This window comes from Poecilia reticulata, chromosome 7 (assembly GCF_904066995.2).
Source record: "Poecilia reticulata chromosome 7, P_reticulata-male-v2, whole genome shotgun sequence".
NCBI classification, from domain to species: Eukaryota; Metazoa; Chordata; class Actinopteri; order Cyprinodontiformes; family Poeciliidae; genus Poecilia; species Poecilia reticulata.
Window position 1 is genome coordinate 4,591,163 of NC_088836.1, and position 26,162 is coordinate 4,617,324.

Consider the following 26,162-nt stretch of genomic DNA (forward strand, 5'->3'; position numbering starts at 1 on the left):
TACTCTCTCATTTTCATCTCATAAGATCAAACACAATAGCAGTGAGGAAGTGGCAGCAGTTGAGAGGAACAAATGACATCAAACGATTAACTGATGGTTCTTTCGTGTTTGTTTTATTGTCAGCAGCTTGGCATCACCTTCCTAATTGACAAAAAAGTAAGAAAAGCATTAGGAGCGGCTGAGCTGTTTGTCAGATGATCAGCGTTAGCACAGCAGACGCAGAAAGCATGTGGACTGCTCATAAAAAAATGCCATTAGTAGTAGAAATGATTCGTGAAATTGCTGTGCCTTGCTTTATAAGTAAATGACATAGAAGAGAAAAAAGGTAGAACTCTGAGGTTTGTTTTAATAATTTTAAAAAGACATTTTTTGTTGGTTTTAAGGATTTGTTTTGGCTCTAGTGGCCTTTATTTGACAGAAACATGACAGGAAAATAGGTTGTCAGAGAGGAAGAAGACAAGTGTCAAAGGTCAACAGGCCGGGACTCAGACCTGTGATGGCTGTGTCAAGGACTGAGGCGTCAGTACATGGACCGCACGCTTTACCCCAGCACCACCTCCGCACCCATTTTGACAGAAAATTTAACGTTGGTGAACATAAGGAAAATGGATTTTCATTGAACATGTATTAAAGCCTTTTGTAAAACTGTTGATATATATTTTAGCTGATTGCAGTTTCTCTTCAACAGTAGTAGCTTAAGAAGATATAAGAGCAGTAATGATAATTAGGCCACAATAACACATTTTACTGGGCGATAAATTGTTTGAGAAGTTATTGCAATAAATGATAATTTGTTGCTTTGAGAAAATTTTCAAGTAAATATAATGACAATCACATTTATTTAGTTAGTTAGAAAATGTCTCGCCATACGCAGTTGTTTATTTTTGTTATTTTAGTTTTGCTAGCCTGGCCATTGACTTATTATACTATTCTGTAACCACAGCCAATCGGGGCTTTCTTGGGTTCCTCCAGTCAACGGAAGGAGAAGCTGTAGAAAAGTGACGTTGACTTTCTGCTGTTTTAGAATAGTGTTCCGCCTGTAGTTTTAGCAATGAACAGCGAAGGAACTGAAGGACGTCATTCAGTCTGTGGCGGCCAGGTGTCCAAATATGAAGCTAACATATGAACAGCCGCCTCGTTCAGCCCAGCACTCAGCAGCAGAGGATGCTTGTTTACAGTGCAGGCGATTTCCAGTAAGCTTCATACCGTCGAGCTGACACATTACATAGATCACAGACAAACGTTAGCAAATGGGTAAAATTTAAAACCTCAACAGAGTCCGCACCACCAGGAAGCAATAGTTTCTCAATAACCAAGAGTCCAGACCCTCTGGATGAAGCAAACTGAAGAACAAGAGGCTTGTTTTTACCAGGCAATGGTTTCGCCATATCAGTTCATTTCAAAACATTTCCAAATCTGTTTTGTTACAGATAATGGTTGAAATCTTCAAACTTATTCTACTCAATTTGACTTTCTGTTATCTGTTCAAAGTCTTGCTCTCTCTCACTGTTTTGCCTGGATAAACCACAGATGTCTCAGTAAACGCAGTTTATCATACTGAAATCTTTGCTAGACATCTAGGGTCAATATAAAGATATTTTTATGCAAAGTTTGTGTGGATGTTTAAAATTCCCAATAGTTATTCTTAAAAATACACACACACACGCACGCACACCCCCACACACACATACACCAACACACAAAAGTGTACTACTGATGTAGCAAACCATTTAATCGCCATATCAGGTCAGCCTTTTATGTTTATTATGCTTGCATGTTTGATCATCTAAAAGAAAGTTGCCTGAACTCTAAAAGCAGTGATTATAATTAAAGTGCTACTGTATCTTTTTCAGCTTTTAGTCAGTGATACTGTATCTTCCCCACAGTAATGACTCACTGACAGCCAGCACCAGAACATCCATTAACCCTGCTTGCCTCCGTGTTCCTCCGCAGTACTGACTGCTGACGTGGAGGACATTTAAATGCAAATCATGGTGATTTAACATTTTCCAGTAAATAGAAAACATGAACAGGTAACGAAGCTGCTCAGTGTTTCCACTGCCTTCCGGGGTCACAACTTCTAATAAAGAGCCTAATCACACAACCTTGTCTTTCAGATTCACAAACATGCCTGCGAGTTACACAATTTCGTCTCACTAAATCACACATGAAGCTGAGCTGATTTGCATGTTTTGTTACTTTGCGCTCTGTGTCAGGCTGCAGGTTTTTTTATATGAGAAGGAAACTGCAGTTGTGAATGCAGTTGCTTTGATAGCTACCCTCTTGGTAGTTTTATTTTTGCCTCTGCTTTCAAGATGTATAATCTCAGCATGTCAATCACAGCGATGCTGCCCCAGTACATCAGGAAGAAAAACACTCAGAGGAACATAAATAGAAAAGGGACTGACAGATAAAAAGATGTAAATCCCAAACAACAGAAGGAATCCACAGTGAAAGGAAACGTGCCTTTTAAAAAAAGAAATGTGACTAAAAATTACCCAAATGTCCAACGTAGGTAAGTAGAAAACCACACAAGAAAAAAAGTCATAAATACTTTAAAAAAAACTAATCAATAATATATATCCTGATATATGTCATCAATATCAATACATAATACATTTAATAGAATATTCAATATTTAATATATAGAATATTCATTGAACTGCGATCCACAACCACACACACAACTAACAACTCACTCACTCTTTGGTTAGATAGCAATAATTTGTTGTGTAATTTGCATAGCAGCAGTTTCAGTTTTTGCCACTGTGCTGCTTAGAAACAAACAATGGTGTGGAGAGAAAACTGGATAAAAGAAAACTCTCCAGTCACATATCCAGTCATGTTGTCAGTTTGGGAGTAGTTCAGATATTTAAAACAAAAACTAATCAATAGTTACTGATATTGATTGATATGAACTGCTTATATCGTGATATGATCTTTAGCCATATTGTCCAGCCATGCTACTTGCACATTTAACTCTGTAGCATGCCAAACAAAACAGCCAGGGAGTCTTTGGAAGTGACAAGAAATCCCACAATACGAGTGCCACAAACCTCACATATCATGCATATATATGCACAACAGCTACAAAAACAATGCTGTGAGATACAGATCACAGCAATGAACCAGTTATATTATTTATGCTCACTTTGTTCTATGCAAATGCTTCACTCACCTGAGGATGCTTCACACATGAAACTTAAGGGGAAACTACAGCATCGCTTAATGTCTAATTTATCTGACCGCTTGGAGGCACTTATTGCATTAAGTGATATACTCAGAAGGTCGGCAAATTCTTTAATAGGAAGAGAAAGAGAGATGAAATGGAAAAGTAACACACTTGGGCATGATGCAGCGGAACACTATGACTAGTATTGATCTATAGGTAAATTACTCAGAACACGAAAGAATCAAAAGCAGTAAATATTACTCAAAGACATGACAGGAATAATTGATTTAAAAATCCCCTTCATTTGTTTGTTTTCTATTGCTGTGTGTGTGTTTTAATACTACATACCTACCAAGATAGGAACCAGTGTGAATGCAGCTTTAAAAAATGCACTGCTGGTCACATACACTCACCGTGAGCTTTATAGACATATTTAACTTCAGTTGGTAAAAACTTATTTGATGACTAGTGAGATGAATGAAGGTTGAATCATAAAACTAACCTTTTAAAATTCATCAGATGAACAGGAGTATGATCAGACACCTCATTGAAAAGATTGCACCATTCATCAGAGTTGCTAGACAACATGTAGAAGGTCAGAAGAAACAGTCTTCATAATGAAAGCAGGTCCAAGTCCAAGGTCTTTGCTTCAATCAGATCTGTTGCATTTTATGTAACATTTCAAATAATCCAGAACTTGTTAACTATTGCCTCATCAAAGCAGTATTTGCCAGATTTAGTTACCTCTGATTAGGAATCCTTACTTTCCTCTGCAGAGGAACAAAGCCATCATCCTTCTCTTCATTATAGAAGCTAAATAGATTAAATTTCTAATTCACTTAAGATGGAATGCATAAATGAGTTTTTAATTGAAAGCCGTGCAAACAAAGCCAAGCATTGATTATTTTTACCTTTTGAGCCTTAACAGGAGACATTATTTAAGCCAGTTCAAAGTGCTGACATCAGACTGATGACAGGTGTGAGAAAAGGTGCAACTACTCACTTCCTGTTCACTGTCGGACAAAATATAAGGTTTTACTAGCTTATATGTTTGAATATCTTGTTGACTTTTTGACCAAAAAATTATTTAATTTTGAAGGTATGAACGGGGAATTCAACCTGGTACTAAAAAGATGTATTATTTTGAAGAAAGTGCATGTTGCTAATTTTATACAGCATCAGGTTAATCACAAACCCTTTTACCAAGAGAAGCCAAGCAGTGTTTTTTAAAAGTATGTCACTAAATATTGTTGAAATTCTACCTGCTAATAATCATAAAACCCACTGGAGTCCTTGGGCTGTAACCACTGAAGTTATACCAGGTGAAGGAGATCCAATTTAACTCAACAGAAACATTTGCAGCAGTAAGAGTGGATATACTTTTAGCTAACAGAAACTCCGTTGTTGTTAGTATTAGCACTGTAAACATGAGATAAAATTAAAAAAAAAAAACAGTTAAAACTCATCTCCATTTGTCGATTCCTTTTAACTGCAAGTCAACATTATCCTTACAGTAAAGCTGGCTGCAACGGGAAGTTAGAAAAGTAGCAGCTTAGAAACCCCATGAGTTCTTGCTTCAGAAAGAAATGTTAACGTACATAAAGCAAATATTTTCTGTTTGTAATTCCTTGGTAGAACATTAAAAATATCTGTTGTCAATGTCTGAGAAAAATGTTGTGTGTGTCTGAATCTGTAACGCATTCAGCCCGAAGGCTCACAAGACTGATTATTTTCCTTATGGTGACATTATGAAAAGCTTTATTTTTTTGTTCACACCATGTTTTTGAAAGCTGAGAAAAGTTCAAGTAGCAAATGTACCAAAAAACAAAACAAAAATATTAATTTCTGAACTTTTTCAGGGACGCGATAATGACTGCAGAGAAGGCATCTTAATTTAGTATTCTGTAATGGAAAAGGTTAAGTACGCTCATGCAGCGTGAAAATGTCAACGTGTTCATGTGTGTAGCAGACAGATTACAGGTCACTGATCTCCTGTAGTCAAATTAATTAAACCTTTCAGGACTGTTGGAGTATCCACTGAAAACTGCAGCATGTAAATAAATCATCACAGCAACCAGCTTCCAACAATTTCTTTATGCTTTATATAAACTTTACATAACCACTATAAAATTCTTATATTCGGAGGGAAAAGCCAATATGAGTTTGAGTGCATTCATTAAAAGTAAGGTAACTAGCACTTACACAGCTATGTGTTGCATGAGATTGGGCACATTCATTGCACCAATTGGATAATGAGCAACACTGGTGTTTAATTTACATTGAGCAGTGTGTTAATGGAAATCTGACACTCTCACAGGGAGGGAAAGAAAAAGAGAAAGGGAGAGCAAGAGAGATGGAATGTAAAGAGTAAAAGTTGGACCAAAATGGTAGCCGTATGTAGGTAGGTAGGTAGGTAAGGTACCTTACATAAAATATACCTCTAAATTAGCTTAACATGAAATAATTGTACCTTAATGTTAATACATACCGTTAAATAACAACATACCTTGATCCAGGTCAAACTCCTCCGTAGTGCTGACAAAGTGAGGTCGGGAGTAGAAATTATGAGGCCCCGGCTGCTGGAGCCCACCCAGGCTGAACAGGCTTCGCTCGTTGGTAGCACAGCATGAGAACGCCCTGCGGCTCGGGATGCAGGGGAACCGAGTCCAGCTCTTCATCTCCAGGTCGAAAGCCTCCAGTGCCGTTACTGGCATTTTTCCCTGACGACCACCTGGAGGAGGAGGAGGAGGAGGAGGAGGAGGAGGAGGAGGAGAAGGAGGAAGACTTATAAAAGCATATTTTCTTTTAATATCAGACATAATGTCATCCTACACTAATGTAAAAAAGTATTCCCTCTTTCACACATTTCCTTCTGATTTTTTCCTTTTCTGTTTGCTTATACGTTTCAGATCATCAAGCAAATTCAAGATCAATATGAAGATAATCTGGCAAAATACTAAATGTGGTTTCCAAATGATGATATTTCAGTATTAGGAGGGAAAACGTATCCAACCCAGCCATGCCTGACCAATCATCCTCAAATCTCGTGCCTGCTTGTGAAATCCAATAGACGTCAGCTGTTTGTGATAATTGGCAATCAGTTTTTTGTGTCACTAGCTGTGTTTCCATTATAAATATGCAAAAAAGCGTTGTTGATATTCCACTACTGTTAAAAAAAACACAATTTTGCAATTGCAAGTGTTTTCATTAAATAAAACACGCAATTAAAATCACATGTGAAAAAGTCATCAGAACGCATGTCGCTCCATCATCCTCCAACCACTTTCTGTCATCTTCATTGTTTTCGGCAGCAGTAACATCCGACTGTTGATCTTGAGATTCATGTGATGCGAAAAAGTGTTTTTATTGCAGTTTTGCAATATACATCTGTTTCGATACAGCCAAATCGTGATTTTTTTATTTTCCAAAATTGGCGTTTCCATTCAGCGTGTTTCCATATAGTCAGTGGAAACGCAGGTATTGATTTACTGGGGTTCTAAAGCCTCGTGTATAGCGCATACCCACTTTTTGAGCCGCTGGATTAGAGTAAAAAAAAGTGTCATCAAATTGTGGTGTACCTCATTTAAAACTGAATGAACTTCCAAGAAGGCTGACATTTATTTGAGTAAAAGTACAAAGAACAACTAGACAACTTCTGCCACTGTTTGAATTTCACTCTTTAACTTCTTCCACTGTTACAAAGTTTCAGTGGCATTTATATCAAAATCTACCAAGTGTGCAGAACAGCTTTGAGACCACATTTCATTTTGGGCTGAAGAGCAAAGCGCAGCAGCAGGATGCTCCCCTAGCAGTAAATAACTAGGGTTAGTTATTTACCTTCATAAATCATAACATAACCTTGGAAAACTCTGCTACAAAGAGAAAGAAGTATGTTTGTTAATCGGGCATTGAGTGAACAGGGTGGATTTTGTGAAACAGAGAGGGGAGGAAAAGCACTGAGGAAATGTGCTGGAAGGTAAAAAACACACAAGATGCAGTTGCTAGGGGCTACGAGATAAGAGAAAGATCAATGGACGCTAAGAGAGAGCAAATCACAGCAAAAAAGGAGGCAAATGAGGGAATGACAAAGAGAAATTGCAGAGAGAAGTGGCTGAAAGAGGAGAATGTGGAGGAGTGGAAGAAGAAAGTGGAAGAGGGTCAGCTGGAGTGGGCAGGATAACATGGAGATCGATACTGATAGTGAGACAAAGAGTCGAACTGAGTGGGAAGCATTAGCGTGAGAGAAAGGAAAGAGATTCAGAGAAAAAGGATCGGTTGAATGCGGCAGAATACTGTGGATGTGAGCGCTGTGTGAATCAGCAGGTTCTTCGGACGTTAGATCAATATTCTACATCGAGACTTTTGAACTGCTGCCAAAAGTATCCATACCTCTCTGACTTTTTCATGTTTTGTTTGTGCATTTTGGGAGATTTTATGTGAAAGGTAGAAATTTTGGCGCAACAACACAATGGACCTATAATTATTTATACGTTTTACAACATCCAAAAATTGAACAAAGTGCTTCATAGATTTTTGCGACGTCAAAAGAACAAAGTATTGTTTGTACCTTGACCCTGGTTGCTCAGCTGTGTGAACCTACTGAGTCGCTCACAGTGCATTTCTCAGTTGATTATAGTGTTCACTTTGTCTTCTGTCAGCTTTTGGTCTTTTGACCTCAATGCCACACCGTGTTCATGAAAGGAGAGAATTTCTGAGAGATAAAATGTGTTACGGCCATTTATGGCATTAAAAGCCTTCATGCCGTTGACCTTTGCCACATGTTTTCCCTGTTTCTCACAACCCACTTTCCTGTCTGACTGTCAAATAAAGGCCACAGCACCTGACAAAACCTTTAAAAAACAGACATTAAGATATTCAACATAATTCTGAAAATAAACTGGAAGCCAGTAAATGCTCCCACATATCGGGGTGTGTTGTGTGTATTCTATGAGCCACGCAAACTCTGCATGCACACTTCACAGACACTTAAAATTTCATAGTTGAGTGAACCAGTTGCTTACAGTTCTCATGACAAATTCCTTTTAATTCCCCACAGTCTGACTAAATGCTAGTAAGTTTCTTCTCGTTTCTTCTCCATCAGGGTGGACCTGGGTGACCGGCAGCACAGAGCGTGGCAGTCACCCCGTGTGCCTTTTGACAGCCGGGTGTTGCATGCATTACAGGTCAGTGTACCGTGTTTCCTGCTTTTTTCAGGTTGCAACAACTAAGAAGAGGAAAAGACAATGTAAACAAATGAAACACAATGATAAGATTCCAGTCAGCTTCAGATTCCATCAGTTTATATTTGAACAAAACAAAGTTTGTGCAAAGATTCTGCAACTTAAATTACCAGTTTTAGGCTAGCTTAGCTGACTGGCTTTTTCTTAAATAAATAGATAAAATATAATTTTGTGAAATATTAAGCTGAGTAAAATAGATTTTTGGGCATATTCAATACATTTAAAATTCCTAAGACTAGGACTTGTGATTAGAATTTATTCTTTTTTTTTCCAGCTCCTCTAATGGAAACCGCTGAAATTCAAAAGCTTCTTCTAAAATTAGACTGAATATTTTTGTATTTTCATTAGCTTAATTTATTTACACCTCATGTCATGCACGGATAAGATCATAGACAGCACTGTACAGTATTTACACTCAGGAAGTTGATCCTTGAATCTGACCATCATCCCTGACCTGAAGAGCCAATCATAGAAATTGAGAGCATATTTTCTCGGTTCTCCCACAGTGAAGCCTGATGTTTAAAGAGGCAGTATTATGTAAAAATCTACTTTTTTCAGCTTTACATCAGGTTGTGATGTTATTCCCTCATCACAAACATACCTGGAGTGTTACTTTGGTTCTTTCAGGTATTTTTGAGTAACCATTCAGCTGTGTAAAACGCCTGGGTGGACCTAGATCCGCCTTTAAGGCTGCAGTTTCCAAGCTACAGTTTCCACTTCACAGAACAGTTGTTCCCTGCAACTCAGCTCAGAAATTAGCTAACACCTGGTGGAACTGTTCATCTGCTGATCTCATTGTCTGGGATACTTCTCAGTGCAACACTTGTAAAAACGTTGTTAAAGGATTAACAAAGGAGTCAAGTTATGATAACTTCCTGAAGGCGGAGTTTCAGAAAGGCCCAATTTCAAGGCTTTAAATTACAAGTAAAAATTATTTTAAGACATATTTCATATCATATCTATTACAACTGCAGGAAACACAGTTACTTGATTGTGCTATAAAATGACACCATGTGCCTAGCAAACACATAATACTGCCCTTTTAAGTCAAGTTACAGAAAAGTGGTGAAATTTAAACCGGTTCAGACACCCACTGATCCTGAAACGGCCCCCAGGAGCAGCAGGTGAAGAAACAGCGTGAGTGCACCGGATAGGAACAACATTTCACAATCACAATGCTTAGCTGTGGAGGGGACGGCGAGCTGAAGTAAGATAATAATGGAGACATAATAATCGGGATTTGCGGTTATGAAATCAGCGGCATAAATATCCCCCTAGATTTGTAGATAAACAGATTAGATCATCTGTATACCAGGCTTGTGTGAGCCATGACTCCGAGGATGCAGTTTAAACCAACCATCCTTCTCTGCCTCGTGCGCTGGCCGGGCATCATTAACTCCACTGTTACTAAGATGGATTAGCTTCCTGAGCTCATCTCTCTACATTGTTTTTATGGAGCGTTTTCAAAAAGAATCCCATCTTTTAACCGGCGCGGCGAAGCAAGACGCAGCGCACAAACCGAAACCCAGCACAGGCCACTTCATTTGGTGGCTCGTAAATCCTGCAGCGTTGCTGTCAGGAGTAAAGATGAGTAAAGCCTCGGACAACTTTGACAGGCGGGTAAAAAGGTTTTGTCTTTGTAGTGTCGCAGTGTGTGGGGTTTCTATTTAAAGCCTGGAAGAGGGCAAAGAAACAAGAGTCAAGGACAAAAGATTTGGCAGCTCAGATTCTGAGTCAGTTTAAAGAAATGCTTTATCTTTAAGAAAAAGAGATGTTCACATGTGTAAGTTAAGCCTAAGTCTCTAATGACTAAAATTAAGTCTGAAATTGAACACATGTCTTCTTGTCTCCTTATTACACAGCACGGCTACAGGATAGGAGTTCTAATCCTTCTCCTTCAAGGTACATTACCTGCTAAACTTTCAAAATGTTTGACTTTAAGAAACTTCAGCTCAACATGTCAGTCAGTTTTTGCACATTTAAAACTGCAGCATATAACTTTTACAAAAATGTTTTTTACATATTTGTTGTTCAGACAGATGATCTGTGACAAAAATTAATCTCCTCTGTTTTCTCCCTGTGGTCCTACTGCCATCTGCTCGGCCAAAATCAACCAATCAGAGCCAGGAGGAGGGCCTTAGCGCTGTCAACCTGTACATGTCAGTGAGTACATGACATTGACATGTCACAGATGACTGCTCAATGTGTGATTTTAATTGTGTTTCTCCAACATTAGAGGAGTATTGACAACGTTTAGCTCAGCTCACACTTGTAATGGAAGCTCATTTATTGTTTATTTTCATCAGGCCATGTTCTGTTCTTATACTCATTGTTGCTCAAAAGGTCTCGTCTTACCAGGTCATTCCTTTGTATAAAGTTTCTTAGCTTATGTGCATGTTCTGCTTTTTGTGTATTTGGATTTGGCTCTTAGTTTTGTGTCCTTCTTTTCCCCCTGATTTGTTCTCGCCTTGAGTCGTAGTTCAGCCCTCAAGTATTTATTAATGCTCACATTAAGCAGTTCATCCCTCAGTTCCCCAGTTTGCTCTCTTCGCCAGATTTTTTGTCCTCCCAGTATCATCCTCATGACTCTACCTACGCTCCATGTTACATTTTTGGCTTGGCTTTGGTGAAGTGTCTTGCCCAAGAACAAGAGGCATGTGGAGCGGGGATCGAACCAGCAATCTGCCCATTGTTTCTACTTTTGTTTTCATAAAAGTGTTCAGCTTAACCTTCTCGTGTATCTGCATTTGGATCATTTAAAACCAACTAAAAATTACAATGACATAAAATATAATGCTTGCTGTTCCTGAACTCCTGAAATACTAGCCAAGACCTTGCAAGATTCATCAGCATCCAGTCGGTTTGTATTGTCCGTGTTGGGTCTTCGTTCGGTGACAACAGGGTACAAAAGTGAAATTGTGCTTCTAATGGAAAGTTCAAGCCAATATATAGGGATAGTTAAGAATTTACCCAGTGTGAAGGAGCAAGTACAGTCTTCTTGAAGTAAAAAAAAAAAGTTTAGATGGAAACTCAATGTCAATCACTTAACAGATACAGCCTGTTTATCCTTATCTGCAGAGCAGCCCTTAGCAGAAGCTACTAGAGGCTACTGTACAAAGATTTTGAGTGTTTCTTCAACCTGAGAAACACATTTTTCTCTTTCTATCAGTGAGTTTCACAGCTCGGAAAGTGCCAGACAGATAAAGACAAAACTGAGAGGTTTGTGGTGCAGCAACAGCCACACATCCCCTGATCTCAGCTCCGTGCCAATATCTGAATGAAAACAAAAACAGATGATAAAACGGATCCGTTTGCCAAACCTAGATGTACCACCAACATTTGTGAAAGACTGGGCCTCTCTCAAGAACTCAGTTCCAGAAATCAAAATTAGACTTTAAATTACAAATGTGTGCAAAAGTTTCTTCATACACACAGCTACACATTGTCAAAGAATGCAAGTGGCAACAAATGAATGTGTTGCTGCTGTACACAAACTGAGGTGATGTAAAAAAAATAATAAAATGTTTCTATATCAGTTTTGCAAAATACATCAATTTGGATATGACTGCTTGGAGAGTTTAAGAGAATCACCATGACAGAAGCCAGTGAATGCAGAGAGAGTGAACGCTGTAGCGTTATCTTACCCATCACGTAAATTCTGTTTCCTATTACGAAGGGCGTGGCTCCGTAGCGTGGCGTAGGCATGGAGGTGGTGGCCTGCCACTGATCCTTCTCTGCTTCGTAGACTTTAACAAAAGCCTGAGGCGTTGTGTCTGCTCCCATTCCGCCCAGGGCAAACACCTTCCCATCTGCAGAGAGACGCCCAGCAGAGACATTGTGATTATTAAAAAGTTCATAAGACCATAACACACGTTACGTGGTTGTTGAAACCATCCGTTCATTTTTCATCAGCTGTTAACTGTGAGCCAGCAGTCCCTTCAGTTTTTAATGGAAATTCACACAAAAACAACAGAAATTAAAATTTTTCACACTAATGAAAATTTTCTTCAGTAATGGTCCAAAACTCATTCTTTAAATGATGTAAACTCTCACCTGCAGGTGGCAGTAAAGCCTCAGCTTTACTTGATGTATAACTATAATCTGTGATCTATAAGGCGAGTAACAAAAAGTTATATTTACCGCTGTGCATTTTTATCTTACTTTGTAATAATTTACTTTTGAAAGGGATTTAAAGCTGTATGAAACATTTATAAAAGTAGTTGTTGTTTTTTGCGTATTTGTTGAAGCTGTCACTGTTATGACAGCATGGCATGACATATCTGTGGAAAAGAATTGAGCTCCTCTACCTTCTCCCAGTACTCTGCTATGATACAGCTTCAGTAACTCTCTGGCCCTGAATTTTGCACTAAGCTTCAGATTATTTATTTAGGTCTTTTGGAGGAGGGTGTCAGTATTTGAGAGTTTTTTCGCCGTGGCTGACCACGTCATTGTGTCTGTGTGGAGAGGAGAGATGCAGAACCAAGCCCAGCCTCAACCTGTAACTGTGGGTATGGGAGCTGCAGTGGCCAAAGCAAGTATATTATTTCCTTCTCACAGATATCAGTTAATTCTGTGCCTTTCCACGTCTTACTGTGATTTCTGCTTCGTTTATGAAAAAGAAAAATGTGCAATTCTGTACAAGTTTTTGTCACTGTAGGCTCTAGGGACGATATTCCACAGTGACATCTCCTGACACAATCAGTCAATCACTGCTGAGTCCTAGAGATTCCTTTTCACCACTTCCAATACTGATACCGATATCTGAGGTTTAGTATCAGCAGATACGATACGGTATTTACATATACAATATTTTAAAACACAGACATAAATGTACTGAATTACAAATTAATTTGGTAACCAGTACAGTACACTTATATACACCAACAACATCCCAAGCTTGGTCAAACATGTACAAACACCAACTTTAATTTGTTCAGTCAGCCAATGTAAGAAAGAAACTGAAACTGACAAAAACAATAGGTTGACTACCTTGGTCAAATATATTTTTAAAAAACTGTAACAAACCTTCTTTCAAATGGTTCAGAAAGTGCAACTAGGGATTCTGAATATTAGGAATGCACTGATATGAACATTTGGACCAATATTGATGTCCAATATTAATGTTGTTGTTATGGCCAAAAAACAATATCCACCTATACTATATGTATTTCACTTCTGTTTCAACATCTTTGGAGGCGAAAGGGGAAATGACCAGAACAGACAGCAACAAGATAAATATAAATATCGGTTGTTTATATCGAGCCAGTATTATTTATCAGACTGAAACAGATATGTTAGAAAAATTACTTATATTGTCATTTTCATCTTACATTGGCGGATACCTTTGTTAGTGCTGATATGTTGTGCATTCTTACTAAATATAAAAAGCACGACATTGCTCATAGCACAAAGAATAGAATTAGATTGGTGCATCTAAATGCTAATCCACAAAATTTGCTTTTGCTGCTCCTCTTTAAATTTCTATCCGACTGTAAACTTAGAAAGCAATCATAAAGAAAATGGATAAAAATGTTGCCCACATCTCCAAAGAGCCAAAGAATCTGATGCATTACTGTGCCCTTTAGTCCTGTCAATACAGCTCAAGAAGCAACATCCGCTCTCATCTCTTTGTCATCCACACAATCTGCATTATTTATTCCATGAGTCTGAGAAACGACCCGTGGAAAAGGTTTTCACAAGGACATCTACGAACATCTTCAGCTACCGCAGTGCCATTAGAATACAGGAAGGAGGTGGGGGAGAAACTGCTGAGGTAGCCAACATGATGCTACTGCTGAAACACTGCAGGGCCAGGAAAAAAAGAGAAGAGAAGAGAGAGAGAGGAGATAGGAGGAGGAAACAAGAGTGTAAAGGAAAAGACCTGAACTGATGAAATTATTGCATTAATAAACCATTAACCCTCTGAAAGTTGTAACAAGACAAATGTGGTAAAGAGCAAGAGTGAGAAAAGAAAGACAAGTGAATCAGAGGGACTCTTAGTCACTCAGGCAGATGATGGATATTCTGAGCTGTGACTTAAACTGTGAAGAACAAAGCAATAATAAATCTGTCTCTCAGGATGCAGCAATCTGCACGTACTTCTGCTCTCAGGACTGGGTAAATCCAATTTTACTGCTGCACATAAACCAAATGGTGCAGAAAGAACACTAGCATGAAGCATGGCATAATACATGTATTTGGTGAGGAGCTGCAAGGAAGAGCAATCACATGACTGCAGAGTTTTTAAGGACTACCACTGAGTCAAAGAGAAATCTTACAAACGCTAAACTCTTACACCACTCCATTTTCACTTACATTTCACCTTAAACCCTAGGTTTTGATTTATTTGAACTTAACTTAGGGTCAAAACAACCAAAACAAGTTTAGTGCTAGCAGGAGAAAAGACCTGTGGTCTTTTACCAAAGACAAAAGAGAAATTCTACAACTACTTAAATCTGACACCAATTCTTTTCTGTTTACATTTTATGAAGAAGGAAGTTGCCCTGAGTGTCTTCTTCTGAGGTTTTCATGTTTCCGACAGTGCTTCTTGATGCAGCGCCCCCACAGGCGAGGGGGGGAACAGGTTTTTCTAAGGCTTTGGTTAGTTTGACAAAGCACAGTGAGCTAGTTGGGTGCCTCGCCCCGTTTTTTCTCCTCCAGGGCAGCCCCTGCACGCCTGTTAGTGCAGCACAAAGAGGAAGCCCAGCTATTAAGCATACTTGCAACAAATTTTGCCAACTCTAAGCTTATCAGCTCAGTAGAACATGCAAAACAGTTCGACACGAACACCAGCTTCTATCGGGAAGTTTACTGTGCGACACCGAGTAAACCGTTGTAAAAGTACCTTTGCACAGACATGCCCAGCGGACTCCCTCTATAAGAACGCTTCAAGTGCCTGCAGAGTGAAATATGTGGAAAAAAAGGAATGGGTCACCAACACCAGCAGTCAGGATTTGCCCCAAAGGCTAGAATCCAGCATGTAGGAGAAAATGATAGAACTTATTAGGAAGAAATTCATGTAAAAATCTAAATATGGTAAAGTCACAAAAGAAATACTTCTGTCAGCAAAAACCTGTGGTCATGACTGCACAGATACCTGAGCAGCTGTCACAAGACGAGATCAGAAGGTAACAAAATGAGCTGAAAGTGAGTGTGATGGATTGCAGAGACTCAGGAGTCAACATCAAAGATCAAAAATGCTCTTTCAAAAAGTTCGACTCAGGAACCCAGCTGGGGATGACACAGGACAAACAACCAGACACACACTCACGCCCAGGGCAATTCAGAGTATTCAGTTCACCAAGCAGTGATATTTGGACTGTGTGAGGAAACCGGAGTACCCAGAGAGAACATGCAAACGTCATGCAGAAAGACCTCAGGCTGGGTTTGAACCTTCTTGCTGTTAGGCAACAGCACTCCACTGCCAACTGTGCCTCTGAGTAGCTCCCATCTAAATGGAAATCAGATGCACCTGAGCTCAATTCCAAATGTCATAAAATATTAAAATATATCCAAAACTATATATTTTTTTTATTATGAGGTATTTTTTAAAGAAAACGTCATATAAATGTACTGTTCTCTGATAGCAAACATGTTATTGTGAGAGTAGGAAAAAACTCATGGACAATGTTCTCTAAGTAAAATAAGCTTTATTTTTCATGTCCGTCGTCACCCCGGGAGACTCCATGGCAACAACAGGATGATATACACATGGCACATCAACGCACGCTAAATAAAATCCATCCCAACTCAGCGCCTGACCTTAAATCTCTTTCTAGAGAGAAGTAATTAAAAATGGCCTTCAAGGTCAGAACAGAGGAAAAGGTTCCATAAAACAAAACTGCAAACAAGCAAATTACCTCAGAAGGATTTGAGGTCTGAATATTATTTCAAACTGTGTGACTGCGATGTGTGATCACTCTGCTGGTTTTATTCACATTTTCCAAAACAAACTCGTCGTCAGTGTCTGGCCCCGGTCAGACCCTGCTGCTCATCCCTTATTATTTTCACTTTTCTCTGTATCTATACTTTTACTCCTCTTTCATCACTCCCCATTGCTTTTTTTCGCTCATTTCATCCTCTTCTCTTTCTTTACTGAATATTTTATTCTTTTATCCATGTTGTGCTTATCTCACTCTTCAGTACAGGCCATCCATTTTCCCTCCTCTGAATGTAGAATTTTACCCTGAGTGTTGGAAATGTAAAGCAGTTTCAGGAAATCACAAACAACACTTGAAGACATTTGTATGGCTAGCATCACTGTGGATTATAGATTCAAAACAAAAAAACTTTTCCTGGTGTTATTGTAATATGTATTTGTGTTTTTCTGCTTCTGTTCTAAAAGTTATCTACATTTTGTTACATTAACATATTGAACAAACCACAATGTATTTTACCAGGATTTTATCTGATAGATTGACGAAAAGTGGCACTTTATTGTGGTGTAGAAGAGAAATTAAACGTGATTTTTTTTTTTAGGTTATAAACAAATCTGAGTAGTGTGGCATACCTTTGTATTCAACCCTGTCAAACTGATACCCCTAAAATAAAATCCAGAGCAAAATCTCAGTGAGAGAGCATTAGTGAACAAACAACAACAACAAAAGCTAAAATTACTCCAGATGTCTCAGTTTCCATTTAACATTTTGTTAAAAATATTTAGTTGCATACTTCTCAGTAATTAGTGGAGAAAATGTTAATGTTATTACAGCGATCAAACTCATCTTAGGAACCAGAAAATGGCATAAAAAAATGCCTATTTATTTTCTGACCAAGCTGAGGGGGAAATCCAAATCGGGTAATAATAAAGCTAGAGAGAGAATCAATTTATTCAATAATTACCATAATTCAGTTACATTTAGTGTATAATATATGCACATATATATTCTGGACCTTTGCCTGATAGAGGAATATGACACAATTCAATTATTTAAATCAACTAAAATATGTGTGCACAGCTGAAACCCGAAAATTACACACACCGAGTAAACAGACAACTCAAAGTTAAATCAGATGAAACATTTCTCGTTTTAGCCTCGTTAGCAAATAAAAATAACTTTCTTAATTCTAAGTGCCAGAAAACTTAATGAGAAATTTTCTGAGAGAACTTTTGTAACTTTCCTTGAAATCAAAAGTTTCCATACATTTGGTCAATATCAAGAATAACTGTCTTTTAAACTGATGACTTGAGTTCAAACCTTTTGGGCTTTTGGTGTTTGAAAATATCTGGTTCCAACTTCAGGTGGAACAATATTTATGTAAATGGATAAATAGAAATCCTCCTAAAACAGAAAAGAGTTATGACATTCATCTCTTAATCCATCCAGGGCTGGATTTAGAGGAATAAGGGCCCCTGGGCTGGAGCAAGTGTTGGTGACCACTCCACCCACAAAAAAGAAAAAAAAAATCATTTTCTCATGCAACTTACAGGATATTGATAAGGAGGCCTACAAATTACCAGGTACAAATTATTGGATGGTTGATTAAAAGCATGTAGCAGATGACTCCATGTTGGTCCCAAAATGATGAGCTGGAACTTCATAATTTTAATATTTGAGTGTTGTTTAAATTAACAAAAATATAACAATATTTAATAAACACCATTAATTAAACACGAAGGGAAAAACATAAAATAAAAAGTTACTTCCCCATAAGTCCTTTCTGCCATCTAAACCCACTTGTCCTTGCAAGATATGACATAAAACATCTAAAACTAACACAGAGAAAATGACATTTATATTCCATTTTATCCAATATCACTTCATATAGGATGGAGCAACTTTTTCATTCAACATCAGGTGAGGGAGCAGAACAGCTTGTCTACAACGAGATGCTATTATGAGCTTATTGGTCAAGAACACACTCACAGACCGCTCAATAGCAAAGGTACAGTTTATATGGCAGCAATTACAGTTCCCCCTTTAAGTGAAGGTAAATCAATACTTCTTTCAAAAAGGAAACTCAACCCAAGGACCAAAGGATCAAACCGTTTTTATTAGGTTGAAAGATCTCAAGTCGTTTTGGTGAAGAGAAATATAAATAACTGCCATACACAGAAAACAGGCCTAGCATTTTACATTCATAGGTAAAAGTAGCTTCCTTTTCATGTTATGAAGACACACACCTGTCAACAGATGGAGAGTCTGTTTTATCTACATCTACAGAGCAGGGATACATCATACAAATAAATGCTGTCTCAGTTTAGAGGTTTCGGTTTACCAGATGCTTAGCACTGAACTTTGATGACAAATGCAAATGTAATACAGAAACATTTGTCATTTTTATTGTTTTTGTACCCTCACCTTCCTGCCAGTAAAATGTTCTTTATGTAAAGCACCTTGAACCGCCTTGCTGCTGAAATGTGCTATTCAAATAAACTTAATTGATAAGCTCTTTAGAACTAAAAAGACTGGATCCAAACAACATCTTATTTAAATTCAACTCTGCCATGTGTAAAAAGTATGCTAAAAATTAGCTTATTTTGACATACAATGCCGATAAACTATTAAGGAAAGGTAAGAAAGAAGGAACAAAAGTAGGATCATAAGTAGGAACAAAAGTATGAATGAATAAGTAAGAGAGACAGGAAGAGAGAGAGAAATGACCTTGTTTCCATACTTGTTCATTTCCTGCTAGATTTTCCAGACTGCACCAGCAGCATCTTAAACTGTAGAGCTGCTGTGTGAAAATGGATCCTGAGTGGAGTCAGCAGACAAAGTGTTTCCATATTCTACCATTGTCCAGAAATAGAGCTGTTGTTAATGAGAAGAGACCTGAACAGAGGGCAACGCTCTGCACAGTCTTCCACAAACACCAAGTTGTAATTCGGTCGAACTCTGAACTAATCAACCAACAGGAAGCTGTTAGTTTCTATTCACCACTGACGCTGCTCTCCTTTCATTAAACGCCTCCTACCTCTGCTGTTTCTGTTCCCGCTGCCTGACATTCAAACATCCTGGAACGATTGATCCGTGAGACGGATCTGCCCTGGAGCGGCTCCAGGGCCACCGGGCCAGACGCTCCACATCATAATTACAGCATCTCCCCGCTGCTCCCTGGCTCATTAACTGCTTTTACGTCTGTTGTTGTGTTGGTACCGCAATTTACACTTTAGGCTGTGATTTAGAAAAATCTAACGTTCAGGTAATTAAGGTTTTGATTTGAAGCCCAGTACAGCAGCCAATCCCCCAGTTCAGAGCAAGCAGAGCTCACACTGGGTTTGACTGGAAACCATAGAGCCAGCACTAGGAAGCTGAGTTTATTACTGTCTGCATAAACACAGACAGTGAAGTTTTCTAATTAGTTAGTTCCCAAACAGAATCATCTGTGCTGTTAAGTTCATTTGTCAGGGAAAGTTTTGCTGCTCGGTACATTTATGAGACAATCGTTTGGCCGACAGCAGCTCTGATCTGCTGCTGGGTTTCCAAGCGTACAGCGTCCTTTAAAACTCCTAACTCATAATGGAACTTTATCACGTTTTCAGACAAATGTGCTGTCTGTGTATCTAATTATATTTTATTCACAATAAACAGGAGTAAAACAGTGGAGACTTTTTTTAATAACTTTAATGTGTTGATTTGAATTATTTATGTAAATTTTCACGTGTTGAAAATTTTAACGTGAAAAAAAAAACTTTTTAAAATGTTTTTTTTTTTCTTACAAAGGTTTTGACTGGAGCCTTCATGTTTTCTGTTGTGATCAAGCTGAGCTTCAGTTGTTTTGCAAAGAAGAGAGAGCAAAAATTTCAGTTTCAATCTTTTTTCTTTCACAAGGGTAAGGATCATTTTGAAAGGTTCTGCATGGACTAGAAATGCACCAATCCGATATCAATATCTGTATCGGTCCTGATAGGTGGTCGACCTGTTTTTGTCAATTTCAGTTTCTTTATTATAACATTGGTTATTATTCTCATAATTTCGCTGACTGAACAAATTAAAGTTGTGTTCTTTTTGCATGGTTGACCAAACTTGTGAAGTTTTTTGATGTATCAAAAAAATATGTATCTCAGTCCGTATGTGTTTTTGTTTAAAAAGTCAATTCAGCTGATTTTCTGTACTGGATCAGTATCAGTCGATACAAAACCTCAGATATGGGAACATGAAGTGGATGGTTGCATCCCAAGCTCTCTGGTACTGTTCAGGTCGTCGTTTTCCTGGAGGAACTCGTCCTGGGATGGTTGAATTTTGCCATCATGGTCCCTTAATTTTGAACAAACCAATAAATTACAGCTTTTATTTAAGTTCCATTACTGAATAACAAACACGTGACTATGTTATAGTCATGTGTTCTTTATGTCTCTATGTTGAACCTCTCACATCGACAGCTCTTCTTTAGCAGACCCCTGCTGTAAAGGTTGAATTAGAGCGAACAGCAGGAAGTTGGCCAAGTCCAGGCAAGGCAGCCATGATTCATCTCTTAAACATAAAACTCTAAAAGCGCTCTAATGGAAAACATCCATTTTTATACAAACCGTTTTGATTTAAAACAACGACGACAACAACGCACCAGAATGCTGTAAACATCCAACCAATAAGAGATTCTCTAGACAAGGAGAAAAGGAGGTTTACTCAAAAAAAAAAAAAAAAAAAGTCCAATGTATTCTTGAACTTTTCTGCAAAGACCTGCAGAACGTGTTTGGATAAATAAACCAATCAGGAGACTTCTGAACGCTTCAAAGTGGCCTGACAGAATGGTTAACATCAGAAAATGCTGCTCTATGCTATAAAACCTGACACGATTTTCTGCGGAGTCGGTGAAAAAAAGCGAATAGCTGCAACTGGACGGAAATAACGGACGCTTTAAATTCACAAAACGGAACCCGCCATTAGTTTCAGCTGACAAGTGATAAAGTCTGTCTTTTTTTTGAAGAAAATAAAAGTGCATATTGATATCTGGGGAGTTTTCCCCTCAGCACACAAACCCATCCAGAACATTCAATTTCCTCATGCGTGTCCTGACCTTCCCCACTGTGCAGTGGCATTTACTTCACCCCATCTACTGCATCTGAATTCCCTTCACGCTGCGCACCACAAAACTCTCAGTAAAGACAGAAAAAGACTGAACGCCCTTTGCTGGTTTAAAAACCCATTGAGCAAAGTTTTGGAAGGGAAAAAAAGTGAAATAATGAAGCTTTTTCACTAATAAAAGATGCCATTAAATTGCTCCTTTGTGCAAACTATTGGGCATCTGAATAGCACTAATGGAGCAGCTAAAACGGAGATTGTAGCAAAAGAACAAAAAAGAACAAAAAAAAGGGGTTAGTGTTCAGTCAGCCTTCCCTGACTAAATAAGCATCTTAATTGGGCCAGACTTAACCAGTTCAGGGCTGTTTTTGCAGAAGAACATTTATAGTGTGTTCCTTTAGGGTCAAACACTTTTAGGTTTTTCTCCCAAATTCAAGTTGAGGGGTTTTCTAGGGACACCTAGAGGCCAAAAACAAAATGAAACCAAAAACTCAAACACAAATGAATACATACAGTAGTACCTCTAATGAGTTGTAGGCAAGTTCTAGAAGCAGCCAGTCCATGCACCGATCCACTTTTTTCATTTCCAATACCAATGCCAATATCAGAGTTCAGTATCGGCTGATACCAATCGGATACAGAAAACTAGTGCAGAATTGACTTAAAACGTATCTTTTTTTTTTTTTTAAACACAGAAATAAATGTACTGAATTATTAATTTATTTGATAGCTTTGCACCAGAAAGCCATGCGTTTTAGTCCTCTTTCTGCTTTTGGAGCGTTCTCCGGTCCGCTTGGCGTTCACATGTTGAACCGTGTCAGAGTTCACTTCAACCCAACTGACACTGAGGTTTTTAGGTGGATCAGCGTTTGTTTTTTTTGGTCAGATTCATATTCACACCTTTCCAAATGAACCAGTTTGATTAGAGCGGACTAGACAGGCCTGGTGTGAATGCACAACTTACACAGCTTTTCAGGCCAGAGCTCCGTTATAAACACGCAGAGATAATAATACAAATTCTATATTGAAAACAATATGCCCAATTCATAAGATCTATTCACTCTAAGTCTATGCTTTATGCTCTGAGCAATGTCATGCTTTACTATGTTTTTTTTTATATTAGGTTTACTAATCGCACTTTCTGAACCATTTGAAAGAAGGTTTGCTGACGTTTATTTTTCATGTTTGACCATGGCAGAAAGCCTATAGTTTTTGTCAGTTTCAGTTTCTAAACATTTTAATTTTACATTGGCTGTTATACTCCTAATTGCACTACATGAAAAAATTACAGTTGTGTTGTTTGCATATGTTTGACCAAGCTTGTGAAGCCTGTTTAAAAAAAAGACAATTCAGCTGTTTTTCTCTATTGGATCGTATTAGTCGATACTAAACCTCGAATATTGTTACTGAAAGTGAAAAAAGTGAATCAGTGCATCCCTAGTTAAGTGCAAATGATCTAAAATATTAATTTGTGAGGATTAAGCCCCTCTTCCTTCATGGGCCTTGGCAGAGAGTCTTTGACCGTGTGGTGGTTCTTCAGACTGATTCCTAGCAGACATATGCAGAGTGTCTTCAGAAATCTCAGTCAAATCAATCACTTGATCCCTTCTGGGTGTAAAGTCCAAGACAGCAGATGGTCGTCTTCTTCTTCCTGCTTAACTCGGAGTGCAGGAGAGACAGAGGCCCGGTGGTGGGGAGCAAGGTAGGGAAAAACAAAAGACTGCAGCATAAAAAAATGTACAAACTGGAAAGATGAAACTTTAGTCACTCTTCTGTAGAAAAAAAAAACATATTCAAAACTACAATATTATCAGGACAATCTACAGGAACGTGTTGCATTGTGTGAGGTTATCAGTATTTTTACCACTCGCTCTGAGAACCAGAACAGAGAGGAGACTTTGAACTGACGGCTGCATGATTATTGGCCTTAGAGATGCATCACTGAAGACTTTGGTCTCTAAAAACACAATAAACACAGCTGGAAAAGGAGAAAGCAAGAAAAATAAAACAGAGCAGCATCCTGCTGTGAAACACCAGATAATAAGGACTGAACGGGATTCACTGACTGGAGTGGCTCCTGTGCCATCGGTGCAGTAGCTCTCATCCTGAAGACTGCTGCTACAAGCATGTTGTAGGGAAATCGTCTTAGTTCATTATTTCCCCACACACAGTTTTAAAGTTTTCATCATGTTTAGCTGTTATTTTAAATATCAGCCTGTGTGTCAGCTGAACAGACTGAAAACATGATGAATGCTGACTGAAAACCTCGTAATAGTGAGCTAAACTCACTATTCTGTTTGCACTGCTCACACGGTATGAATTAATTTAGAATTCAATTTGTTATAAATGCTATTTTTTATAATCGATGTTATTTCTAATACATTAAAACAGACCTCTGAGTTCAAGTTATAACCATGTACTTTAATATTTTTAGTTAGTTGGAATTTGGTGATTACAATGCAAAGTAAAACGATGAATGGTTTTCAGAAAAAAATTTGAAAACAACAATTCTGCAAAGATTCCTGCTGCAAATCACAGCAGAGGTGGTATCATGCTGAGGGAAGGCTTATAGTCAGCAGGTAAATGGAGGCCAGTCAGAAATGATAGTAGATGGATAGAGCTAAAAACATTTAGATAATGGCAGACAACTTAGAAGAAGTTGTAAAAAACTAAAAACAGAGTCAGAGGGTCACCTTCACCCTGAACATACAACCTTAATTACATTGAAAAGGTTTAGACTAAAGAAAATCCAAAGACCAGTCATCATTCAATTAGAGAATCTGAGGAAAGAATTGATCATTGGTCTTTACAAGTTCAGTTACACATGACAGAGATCCACAGCACAGATGGTTAAACTCTTTGTGGTTTGCAGTTGTTGCTCCACCAGAGCTCTCACAGCATCACATGGTTCATAAAAAGCTGTGAGTCCTCCTAGTGTCTTAGCTCTCCTGTAAAATTTCCCAAAACACAGCACATGTAGCCGCTCCCCAGTATAAAGGGTTCGTCTCTCCAACGCCTGAATAAGATGCCACGTCTCCTGGCGCCATGAGGATAATTTCATGTAACTGTTTACACTGACGCCGCCATGATTATCCACGCATAATTTTAATTTCATTTCTCACGTAATGGAAAAAACCCCACAACTGCAAAATAGTTTTTCTGGACATCAATAGAACACAGACAAAGATTTGTTCACATTTGAAATGGAAACTCAGTCACTGACATCATGTATTTCCGTTCAAATCCCTTCTTCTGTCCTAAATTCCTCGAAGTCTTTTACCTTCCAACCGAACGCCTGTGAATGTAACGGCTTCTCTCAGCGCAGCCTCTCTCCACCTCTACTGGCTCTGGTTACTTCATCTATCTGCAGGACGCACTAATCAGATCTTCTCCGGAGCTGCTGTTGAAATGACGATAATGAATGCCCGTGTTTGTTTCGGGCTGTTTTAACTTGCACAGACAAGAGCATAATTGATTCCACCGCTGGAAAGAGGACACGTATTGTCTACAGGAGACAATTCTGCTGTCATGCTGTTATTTTATGCATTATACATATTGTCAGTTGAAAAAGGTTTTTATCTCTCTGATGTTTTTGTCTTCTAAATGATAAAAAAAGTTTTTGCTCAGGGATAATTGCTGTGCTCAAACATAACGTCAGAACTGGTTCTTGTAGTTAATACCAGATCTATCTATGCAGGTGCATGACTGAGGTAAAGCTGCGCTCAGCATTAAATGGGATCCTCAGCTGAAGAGGATGTGAAGCAGCAGCTGGAGGGCCGTGTGTGTGAGAGAATCCGTCTGTGTGAGCACACACGTATGAGGCCCAGGGAAAGGCGTGGGCGCCCCATGTCACATGAAAACAGGAGAGTGTGTTTTAGTCACGACGATGATGAGGATGATGATCAGACACAGAGACAAGGCAGCTCTGACGTTCCACAGGCCGCCATTGTTTGTCAAACACAAGGTAGCCGACATTAACCTAAAGTGACAGCTCGGTGACGCACAGCTCAGGCTTCTGCAGTGACACACACTATCTCTCTCACACACACACACACACACACACACACACACACACACACACACACACACACACACACACACACACGCATACTGTCCAGACTGCATTTATCTTTCCCGTTTCGTACAGAGAAGCGCCCGTTCCCCATTTCTCTCATCTGGCTGCTTGTGCAGGAATGACAGGTCTGATTGTGTTGTGCTTCCTGAGCCGAGGTGGGCTGATGACAGGGCAGTGACACGGCGAGCCTTGGCGTTCGCTTGGTTCAAACGCGGTGACAAAGCGACATCATTACCCATCATTCCACGGGTGTCAAGGCTGGTACAAACAGGCTGCGACAGCATGTCTGCTTTGACTGCACAACAAACAGCTCCTAAGTGTGCGTGCGTGCGTGCGTGCGTGCGTGCGTGCGTGCGTTTTCGTGTGTGGGGGTACGGGAAGCTGCTATTGAGGTGCTTCTCCACTGCTGCCCTCACTTTACAAGAACTAGTAGAACGTTCAATTGTCAATTGGTGGTTGTTGGGAGGTGATCCTAATAATGGGAACAAGACTTTTACAGTAATTATGGGTGGGTGATACAAACTTAAGGGTTTATGTGGTATTATTGTGATAATAAAATTGATGACAACTATTTATCTTTTTTTTCCTGTATGGGTGTGAATGAATGACACAGCAATAATAGCCCCGCAAACACAAATACAGTTCTTGAATAACCTACACATTTGAAATGCGCTTCTTTAGAACACATAAAAGAGTGTGATTTGTATCAGTAA

At 38.8% G+C, this 26,162-nt stretch overlaps 1 protein-coding gene across 4 annotated transcripts in view; it reads right to left on the bottom strand.

Annotated features, from left to right (window-relative positions):
• klhdc8b (kelch domain containing 8B) overlaps positions 1-26,162 on the bottom strand; it is a 173,087-nt gene that overhangs the window by 46,040 nt on the left and 100,885 nt on the right. For all 4 annotated transcript variants that reach the window (XM_081608631.1, XM_081608632.1, XM_081608630.1 and 1 more), the window contains 2 exons: positions 12,057-12,221; positions 5,679-5,903 (listed from right to left, as the gene is read on the bottom strand). In XM_081608631.1, the coding sequence (XP_081464757.1) occupies positions 5,679-5,903; positions 12,057-12,221 (390 nt within the window). The remainder of the gene's footprint in view (positions 1-5,678; positions 5,904-12,056; positions 12,222-26,162) is intronic.